The sequence below is a fragment of the Sylvia atricapilla genome, chromosome 6 (assembly GCF_009819655.1).
Source record: "Sylvia atricapilla isolate bSylAtr1 chromosome 6, bSylAtr1.pri, whole genome shotgun sequence".
NCBI lineage: Eukaryota > Metazoa > Chordata > Aves > Passeriformes > Sylviidae > Sylvia > Sylvia atricapilla.
The window spans coordinates 22,469,508-22,480,322 of NC_089145.1; the positions used below are offsets into that span (position 1 = coordinate 22,469,508).

At 44.9% G+C, this 10,815-nt stretch overlaps 1 protein-coding gene across 1 annotated transcript in view; it reads left to right on the top strand.

Annotated features, from left to right (window-relative positions):
- The window catches only part of TSPAN18 (tetraspanin 18), a 56,350-nt gene extending 47,511 nt beyond the window's left edge, over positions 1-8,839 (top strand). The window contains exons 6-9 of the mRNA XM_066321064.1: positions 3,351-3,449; positions 4,676-4,855; positions 7,674-7,757; positions 8,691-8,839. Coding sequence (XP_066177161.1) covers positions 3,351-3,449; positions 4,676-4,855; positions 7,674-7,757; positions 8,691-8,738 — 411 coding nt within the window. The 3' untranslated portion in view covers positions 8,739-8,839. The remainder of the gene's footprint in view (positions 1-3,350; positions 3,450-4,675; positions 4,856-7,673; positions 7,758-8,690) is intronic.
- Positions 8,840-10,815: the final 1,976 nt, after the last annotated feature.

Below are 10,815 nucleotides of genomic sequence, written 5' to 3' on the forward strand. Positions count from 1 at the left end.
TATAGTTTTACATCCAAACCAGCTCCCAAACACTCAGTGGGTTTAAATTATTAACAACTAGGGGAGTGAGAGAAATCAAGAGACAAAAATAAGGGAGAAAAGAGATGTTTTCTATTGAGATTTGACATGAGAAGAACAATCAGTGAAGCAGAGCAAGATGGTGGGATAAGTCAAGGTGGCGTTCATGAAGGTGAGCTGCTGTGACCTGCAAGTCCAGCTGCACTTTCAGAGCTATCTAAAAGCAGTCTCTGAAGAGGAAGGGCACTGTTAATCAGCCATGTTTTTCTCAAAAAGAGAAGTTTCTCTTCCTTTGAAAAGGAAGTTTGGGGGTGGAGAACCCTTTTTCATCTAGAAATTCTCCCATAAAATAATGACTTCCAGGAATATTAGAGAGAGACTGTGAAAGAGCAATAGGAGTGGCTGTTTATACACTCTTCAGATATCTGGGTGGGAAAAACCCTGGAGGGATAATTGATTCTTAGTTAACTGTCTTAGCAAGCAAGAAAGCAGGATGGTAGGGAACAGAAGAGTCCAGTAGCAGGGCTTTTGGATGGAGTCCGGATGCTTGGATTTTTAGCCCCAGTTCTAACACTTAATAAGCAAGTCACCTTGGTTTCTGATGCCTCTACTCCCTCAGACGTGAGGCAAAAGCTGAAGAACAGGAACCTTCCTCAGCTGAGCAGACAGAGGTCTCTCAGATGGAAGGCACTGCAGGAGAGAGAAGTGCAGCACTGGTGACTGTACCATGCCCTCTACTCTGCCAGACACATCAGAATGCTCCAGGACAATGTAGATGGGTAGGAGTGTGTCCTGTTTCCCAAGCAGGCACCATGAAGGCAGCTTCTTGCACAGCACTCAGTATCCTTGAGCACAGCGCAGCACGAGAAGGCTGTGACCTTCCTGGGCAGTGCCAGCATGCCTCTGCTGTGCAGAAATGCCCTCCTTTTTCTAAACGCCTTTTATCTGGCTGTACTAATCCCAGCAAAGCCATTTTTTGAACTGGTGTGACAAAACAGTCTCACTTCATTCAGTGACATGTAAATATATGCATGCATGTGCTGCATTGGAGGCACCCCGCCCAAAACACAGCTGAGCAGCTCCTCATTGTTCATGGCTATGTGGTCAAAGTATGTGTGAAGCTCTAGTTTTATCAGTAGGTCCTTTGCTCCCTTCCAAATGGTTCTTGCCATAAAAATCCAACGTGCACCAACTTCATCATGGCCAGTACTTGTTTCAGCTACAGGAGGGCCATGGGCATGGCAGTAGGACTGCCTTATTTTATCCTCTCTTGCCACCAAGTTTTCAAAAGAAGAATTTTTTTCTTTTTTTGGCCCCAGTCTTCTGAACTTGAGATGGTCATGATAAGCAGTTTAAGACCAACAAAATGGAATCAGTTATTTTCCTGGCAAATGTAGTCTTCTAGGCTTTGTTTTAGGCCAAGTGTTGTAAAAATCACACACAAACTCTGAACAATTTCCTCTGGGATTGCTGCTGTCAAAATAAAGGTTTCACTAGATATTTAAATTACTCTTTTGTTTTAGACCCCAACAAAGGCAGCCGGCTGGGATTATTACCAGCAGTAATATCACTTTCAAAGTCTGTGCAGGAACAGACGAGCATCAGAAAATGTGCTGCTGTCTGCAGGGTTGGATGCTGCGTGGATAAAATGGGCAGAAAAAGGGAAGGAAGGGAGAACACTGAGGAGATATTTCACCATCTTGTAACCTCACAAATTCCCAAAGGAAAAATGCCATGTCCTCTGCTATTTTAATATTCAAAAGAAAAAAAAAGTTAATATCTGTCCCAAAAAAGTAATTTAGGAATTTAACAGCATAACTAATTAAAGGTAGTGAGATTAAGCTAATTGCATGATTCAAGTATTTGTGACAAAGTTTTACCCAGTACTGATGTAGTAATTGTATTTTGGTGTTTGTTTATATTTGTAAAAGAGAAACCAATATTAGGTGGTATCCAGGGTCTTTTTTATACTCACTACAGCCTTTTTTTTTTTTGTCCTTAATTTTGTGATACAAACGAAACAAACAGTATTGTGCTTGTGCTTTTGTGCCCGCCCATAGAGCTCATACATATGTATGTGTATGTGAGATATTTCACGTTGCATATCAAGAACCTGAAACCAGCCTATAACCGTCTCTGTTACTGCGTCAGCAGTGCTGCATGAACAACAGGGGGAAATAAAAAGGGTATGTTTCAGGCAGCTTAATTCCTGATCCTACAAATATGCAACATCACAGCAGTGCTGTAGCCAGCCAAGTCCATCCCCCTTCACTGTGGCTTTTGCAGTGGCAGAAGATTTTGCCTGTGTGGATCACAAATCACAAGACAATTTATGGAAGGGACCACACAAGCCCAGACCTACTGGGAACATGAAAAAAGATTTCATGAAGTTTTTGTCCTAAAGTGACAGAAAGGCAGCAAGATTGAAATGGGATGTTTAGTTTAAGGAGATTATTAGGATTGTATGTTTACTATTCCTCCAGAGAGTCATCCCAGTTAAATGTAATTTCAAGGTGTCTGACTTCTCAAGAGGACTCTGAAACAAATTGTTTGTTCATTTATTCTCTTTTACTGTAAATATAAACAGGGGTAAATGAAATTCTAATAATTTATGTTGTTGACCTGTGGAAAAATGTTTACATTAGCTAAACACAAATATAAAAAGGATTCTTTTTCATGTATTTTTTTCTTCATGCATGTTTAGATAATCAAAAGCATGGTCAAGCAAATGGTGGTTTTTTCTGATTAATAAGCTGACTGGGCTAGTTCCTATTCATTAATTTTTTTACTTCTTTTTAATTTCCAGGAAGTTTCAGGTTAAGGCTTCATTCTGTTTTCTCACACGTTGAAGTAAATTCAGAGCAGTTTTCCCGTTGTTAGTAGGAAGTTAACTGGTTTGACTAAAAAGTGGAGGGGAAAATCACGCTTTGCTTGCAGACCTCATGAAGCACAGCAAGTGAAAATACAGTTTGGGTGTGGATTTGACAATCTTTCAAAATATTTACAAATTGTGCCGAAAATGAAAAGATAAAAACAACAAAAACTAAAACAAATCAATATGTAAGTGTAAACATTATTTAAGAAGTATAGATATAGTTTAGTCCCTGATTTTAATGAGTGACAGTTTTATTCCACAGGCACCCTTCACCTTCTACATAGATATGGCTCAGATGCCAATGGCTTTTCACGTATTTCTCCTCTGAGGTTTGCAAAAAAAAGAACAAAACCAAAACCCCAAAGAACCCCCAGCATTCACTGAAGGGAGCTTTGGGAAATGTTTGGGAAAGGTGCTGGCAACAGCCTTTACGTTTCCACCTGTCTGTGCATTTCAGCTGACCAGAGAGTTTTTCACCAAGGAGCTGAAGAAGCATTACCAGAGGAACAACGACACAGATGTCTTCTCTTCCACCTGGAACTCTGTTATGATCACAGTAAGTCAGATTGCACCAGTCCCATTCTGCCCGTGGTTAGTGGCTACCAAGACATTGCTCACACTCTCAGTTCTCCCACGGTCAGCCTGCTTCAACCACCCTGTCGTGTCCAGCCTAGCACCAGGGCTTGTCATTGAAGGGAGGTGAGACTTTGGCTGGCAGTCAGTCTTCCTCAAATGGAGTTGCCACCAGTCCTGAGATAGAGACACTCCTAGTGACTGCATCAGGGTCATCTGTTTTGCCCAGAGCCTTAGGCATTGGAGTACCCTCAGTTTTTAAATACTGGGCACAGAGAGCAGTGGAGGTGTTTGCAACTGGGTATCACTGCATTTCTTCTGGGCCTTTCACCTTGCAGACTGCTTCAGAATTATTCCCAGCCAACAGCAGCCAAAATCTGGCATTAACTAATGTTTTGTTGTTAACAGCAGCTTAGGCAGGAGTGTGCCTAATGATATATTTCCACTATTAGAAATATTAGCCATCAAAATTGACTTTGTTGTTACACTCCTAATTGGACAGGTTACAGGGTGACTGTCATTGGAGCTGCAATTGTTATTACCTACCACAAGAAGTTCGATCTCTGTGTGTGTGTGTGTACATGTGTTAGTGCTCTGTACACCCCACGGTGTATCCCTTCAGGAGTGAAAAGCAGGACGTCAGCTTCTGCAGATGAAAAGTCAATTTTAATCTTAAAAGGAAAGGATGATTGCTGCCCTTCATGCTGATTCAGGACTTTAATAAAGACATTTCCCTTTGCTGACTGAAAGGAGACGGAGTCAGAGTGTGACTTGAATCCTTAAAAAGCATCTGACTGGAATCCTAAAGAGAGACCTTACTCAAATCACCTAGCAGTGCCTTTGAACAGCAACAATCCTGGCCATTAGCTGTGGGGAGAAAGGATGGTTGGGAGCCTGGATTGTACTGCTGGGGGATCTCAAGCAAGTCATTCTGGATATGCCCCAAAGCTCTGTGTAGTTTGCAGCAATATTCCTGGTAGTACCTTAGAATCTACAGTATGACATAGGAACAGTGGGACTTCATAAAGACTTCAATGAAACAGAAGCTCCAAGGTACAAGCACAACTCGCTCCTTGGAAACAATGGTTGTTTCATCTCTGCTTTGACTAAAGCTTCGATCCGTGCAAGAACAGGTCTTAGATTTCTCATGTCTGCTTTCAGAGAAAGGTGTCAATTCTGTCTTCCTTTCTTCTCTGTGCCTCTCCCCAGTTTGCCTGCTGTGGAGTGAATGGACCAGAAGATTTTGAAGGTATTCCTCATCTTCCACACTCCTCTTTGGAAAAGGCGGTACCAGAGGCTTGTTGTCAGCGAGAGCTCCAGAGCAGGGAAGGGATGTTTGTCAACAAAGAAGAGTGTCTAAAAGGCAATGAGAGGTTTCAGAACCGGCAGGTAAGGGAAGCCAAACACGAGGAAAAGGAGCTTCACCGTGGGCAGAGAGGTGACTGCAGTGGTCATGAGTAGTGAATCTGGCAGGTCCTGACTGTACCTCACATCCTAACTACATTCCTGCTGACAGCTTTTGAAGTGATGGCATATGGCTGATTTTGACCATCTCTTTTCATTGAACACACTGCTAAGTCATGTTGTGCTGTATCATCAGAAGTACAAATATTTTCCTAAGGGATTGAGAGGTAAGGTGGAAATTTAGATCAAGTTCTGTTGTGTTTATGAAGGTTAGAACTACTTCTGAGAAGTTAATTAGCAAGCCAGCACAGGTCAGGTAGGATGGGATGGAGCTGACCCTAACTGGCTGCAGGAATGGTTCCAATTTAGTTCACAAAGACTCCTAATCAATATATACAATCAAAATATCAAGGGTTAAAAAGCCGCAGAAAACCATGTCTGTTTTCTAAGGAAGAGAAGTATTGGAAAGCTGCATTTCTCTGCTTCTTTACTCTTCACTGTAGAAAAAGGGCATTTCTTATAGCTGACTTCCAGTATCTACAGGGAGCCTAAATGAAAGCTGGAAAGGGACTTCTACAAGGGCATGTAATGATAGGGCAAGGAGGAATGGCCTTAAACTAAAAGAGTGTAGTTTTAGTCTAGATATTACAGAAGAAATTATTGACTGTGAGGGGGGTGAGATGCTGAAAAAGGTTGTCCAGAGAAGTTGTGGATGCCTCATCACTAGAAATGTTCACGGCCAGGTTGGATGGGGCTTTGAGCGTCCTGGTCTAGTGGCAAGTGTTTGACTGTAACAGAGGGGTTGGAACAAGGTGATCTGCTCAACCCAAATCATTCTATAGTTCTAATCTATGATGCTTTTGCCAGGCCTCTCAACTTGGCAATTTTTTGCAGTACTGGACAAGATGTTCATCCCATTGATCCTTGATCAAGTTTCCTTCCAATGTCACCAAGACATGATGTTTAAGAAACTTTCCAGCAAAGTTCCTCATTTTGTTCACCTCAACATTAGTTAAACAAACTAAAGTTAAACAAAAGAGCTCTGTACTGACCATATGTACAAGCCTCCTTCTCCCTCCAGACTAGGCAGTGGTCCTCTTTTCAGCACTTAAGAGCAGATTAAGAAAGAGAGGAAAGGTTTTTGGAAGCAGCCCGTGAACCCTTCCCTGACTGGCAGCTGGAAATGGTTGGCAAAGGCAATCTGGGTGAGAGATCACAGCAGGCAGCACTATACTGCTTCTGCCAGGTCTGATTGCTGGGAATAGATGGGGACGAGAGAGATGACAGACAGCAGGGAGGGAAAGATAAGTGCATTGTGAGAAAGAAGGTTAAAGTTTTCCTGGGTGGTAATGCTGAAGCTTACCACTCCCATGGAAAGGGAATGTTTCCTGCAAGCCTATGTCACCTGAGTGTTGGTGGAAGAAGCTGTGTGCACAGTGAATGTCATCAAGCACAGAGTGGTGCACTTCTGTAAAATAGCTCTCCTGAGAAAGCAACCGAGAGCTGAATTGAGGCATTGCTGGATTAAAGTCAAGGTCTTGGGCCACCATGCTGGTAGGACATTGCTGACCTCAGTTGTGCTCACTCCTGTCTGTAGCCAGCTGAGCAGAGCATGCTGGAGGCTGGGTTAAGGTTGAAAGTCTGGCAAGCACACAAGTATTTGTTGCTGGGCTGGATGCTTTTCTTTGAAAATTTGGCTGAAACATGGCTGGCAGAGAGCTGATGCTAAGCGGTCTCATGTTGACAAGAGCATGGTTTTAGGAGGTCAGTGACTGCCCCAGCAGTCTGGGTCCCCTGGGGTGACCTCATGAGTGGATCTTCTCCATGCCATCCCTCACTCTCCACCAGCTGTGCCTCACTCACAGGGAGCAGGGTCTGGCATGGACACATTGGGCTGTCTTTGCAGTTCCAACACTTTCATTATGAATAGAAGGAAAAACCAGGCGATCGAAACATCCTAGCAGTATGGATAGGATTAAAATGTAGTGTGAAGTATATTCTCAGTGGAGAGGATGCTACTTTTCATATTGGACAAACTCCAATCTAATTTTCTCTTTATGTTTACCTGTTTGCAGAAACTTCCCAGTGAGCTGAAATATTAGGCTGGTTAAACTGAGGCCAGGATAAGCTAGTGATTCCCAGAAATATCCTGAAACCTTTGCAGGAAGATCGACCTGCTGTTAATTGTATTAGAAATAATAAATCTAATTAAGAGTGATGCTGGCTATGCTTCATAAGTGGAATAATTGCCATAGTGCATGGCTCTGATTTCTTAATGAATTTCTTCTTCTATAGTGAGATCAGCAGGTGTTCAGCCAGCCTCTTTTGGAGGAAAGCACTGGGAGAGAAAAAAGAAAAGGTCCTGGGCTGCTAAAGAGCTGCTGGCTGTGAGAGATGAATCAAGAATCTCCTGCCTTGGCTCTAAATAAATCATCCTTTTCTCTAGCCAGTCTTGGATGTCTGTCACCTGCAGTGAGTGTCCTTCCCTTTGTGCTTAGTCCCTGCCCTTTGCAGATGGAGTTCCTCGCTGTGCTGCTCCTCTCTGCCCTGCAGGAACTCACAGTTCCTCACGGTCAGTGAGGGGTGTGAACCACTCCCACCACACTACAGCAACCCCTTCCCCTCCCCAGCACTGTCCCGTGGACCTCTGCCTCCTGTGCCGTGGGGCTGGGTGAGGTGATGAGAGGGAGCCGTGCTCGTGGTGCCAGGGTCTGACAGCACCTCGTGTCCCAGGAAGAGCTCTGCTGTGAGAACAATACAATGTGCTGCTCAGGTGTGTCTCACCATGTTTTGTCTTTCCTAGGGCTGCTACACCGTGATCCTGAACTCCTTTGAGACGTATGTGTACCTGGCAGGAGCTCTTGCCATCGGAGTGTTGGCTATTGAGGTACTTACTGTTGTCTGACTGGAACAAAAGCAGTGTCAGTAAGGTGCCAGCAGCGAGGGAAACAGGCGGGAGCTCCCCCTTGCCAGGGAAAGGTGCTCTGGCAAAGTGCAAGCAGGCTATCAACCTGTGCTTATAATTGCCTGGAAGGAGGCTCCTTGATCCTTAGAGACAAAGGGCAGGGAAATAAGCGATGCCACACGCCTGCAGTGCCACCTCGTGCTGGACCTGCACAGAGCTCCTGTCCTGCCACGCTGGCCACAGGGGCTTTGGGGACTCACTGCTCTCCACACAGTCCTGCCCCATGCCACAGTGCCCCGGCAAGCTGACTAACCTGACACTTGGTTAATGTGTTCAAGCCCTGCCAGTGCTTTAAAGCCTTCTGTTTAGAGACTGAAACTCATTTCCAGAGCACTTTCACTGTCCTGCATTAGTAGCCACTTCTTTTGTGATGTCTCTGAGGAACAGGCATTCACCAGACATGGTTTTAGCCCAGAAATTATGTCCCTGTGGCATTTCGGGGAAAGGCTGTGCACTTTAAAAGCCCCCCATCTTGTGCAAAGGAGAAAGATCTGGACAGAGAGGCCCCCCACAAAGGCTGTGCTATGCCCATGCCAGGCAGTAGCAGTGCAGAGCAGCGACTGTGGATCCTGCACCCCTGTGACACCAAAGACAGTTTGGGAATGAAGTCAGGCTGCTGCTGTAGCTCCTAACACTTTGGAGGGAAGGGAGGGGCAGAAGAAAGAGTGTTGCCACAGCCTCCCGTGAGTGGTAAGGGTCCCCCTCTCTGTATCACCGACTGTTGGGTGGGAGGAAGCTGTAGGGGTGGTCCCAGGACCAGGGAGGGCTCTGCCAATCTTCTGGAAGATGCAGCTGACATTTATGGTTCTCTGTTTTGTTTTTTCCCCCCCTCTTCTTCCCCCCTCCTCTTCCCAGCTGTTTGCCATGATCTTTGCTATGTGTCTCTTTCGAGGGATCCAGTAAGAAGTGGCCCATGAACCACCATGTTCCCCACATGCTCAGAAGAAAGAAGGAAAATCCGAAGAAACAAAACCTGAAAACACCCAAAAAACTTTATTTTTTTTTAACAAAATGGGACAGGGAGAAAAAAATAAAAAGAAAAAAAGAGGGTTGTAATATATGAATGACCAAAAGGATTGTACTTCAGGGGCTGGAACTTTGAGGTGATGTGCACTACACTGTACACCGGACCCTTGCCCAGAGCCACCCGCAGCAACCGTGGAGCAGGAGCCCAGCGCAGCCGATTGCACTAGAGATGGATGGAGCTGCTGGGGTGCAGGAGGATGAGCACAGCTGCCTCCCACACCAGGCTGAGCCTAGCATTCACCACTTTATCGTGTTTAGACAACGAAGGACTCAAGAAAAGACATTCAGGGGCTGCATAAGGCAACAGGCCTTACGGCCTTGAGTACCCAGGTGGGTTTGAAACAAGCAGTGGTGGCTTGTCTAAGCAGGTATGGTCAACGTTTGCCTGATTCCAGCTTTAATTTCCAGCCACAGGATGAAAACACTCATTCTTCAGTGGAAGCTTTGCCCCTGTCATGTGAAACTTATCAGAGATGTCAAGCACTTCAGTGAGGCTGGCTTTTCTCTGGAACTCCAAGCAGGGGCAGCATGATCTAACTTAGCAATGGGACTCAGCTAAGGCTGGCTGAGGGTCAAGAGTTTGGTGCCTACCTTTCTGTTTTTACTAAGATTTATTGTTCATTCTTGTGAAAGAGACCAAATGGTTCCCTGCTGTATTCCCATCTCCTGGGAAAAATAATGGCTCTGGTCAAGCATCATTGATACTGCTGCCTTCCTGAGAAGGGGAGGATACAATGTTTAAATCTTGTCAGCATTTGCCTTTCCTCTGATACTTGCAAAAAAATGGTTTGTGGTGCTCTTTTAGCATAAGTATTTGCAGTGGTTCCTGCATGCTTTTCCAGCCCTAAGGGGAGGTCCAGACATGGTGCTGGATTGAAGAGGCTGAAGCTTGTCAACCACTCCCATGCTGTTTTCCTGGACCAGTCTGCTGGAATCATTTCTGGTCAGAGAATTTCCCCTGAGATCCTCCCATGGGCTCATGATGAAAGTAATCATCAAGTCAGAATTGTTTTAGTTGATAGCGTTTCCTTCCTTGGGATAGTTTGGTATTTAACTAACATGGTCATCTGCTCAATCATTTGGAAGTGAACTTGAGAAAGATGCCTGGGGACTGGACCTTGGTCAGATTAAGCTGGAGCTACTGAGACCCCAGGCAGGATCCAAGAACACCCCGTGTGCAGCCAAACTGCTCCAGCTGCTGCTTCTATGGTCATGCATATTGACTTGGACAGGTGACTGTTTTCTCTCATCCGGAATCATCAACTCCTGTTGCCTTAATTGTTCATCTGGTCACTTATTCTCTGACCCCAAACTCATTTTACTTGGGGAATGGCAGAAGGGGCTGTAGTTTCTTGTTTAGATCAGGTATTTTTGTAGATTTTATAGGCTCAGATTATGGGAGCACTTTTATATAGGCTCAAACCAGCTCCTCTGAAAGCTGTAATCTCTGGCAAGGAAGGAGCAGAGCATTAAACTTTGTGCCCAGGTTTTGCAGTAGCAGCACATTCATCCTCTGGCTGTTCCCTTAGACCTCTGGGGCTGTGTTCCTTGAGCTCTCCCAGTGGCACTGCACAGGCCACAGGCAAGGAAGGAAAGCAGCAGAAATCCTGGGCAATAGACAAAGATCATGGCTAAGTATCTAATTTGGGGAATCAGGATACTAGGGAACAGAAAGGAGGCATTAGAAGCATTTCCAAGCTTCATTTGAGAAAAACAATTTAATTCATTGGCAGAAGAGGGCTGGGCAGGTAAAGCTGCAGCCCCCCATGCTGCAGTCAGCATATTTCAGCAACAAAATACGTAACAAAATATGTGGCCAGGGCTGCTGAGCAGCATCAGATGTTACATTAAACCTTGTGGGAAGCTGTTCTGAACTATTTCCCTCCAGCCCTCTTTGTAATGAGGCATTTTAGCATTAAACTCTGGTCTGTTGTTTAATAAAGAAAAACAGTTT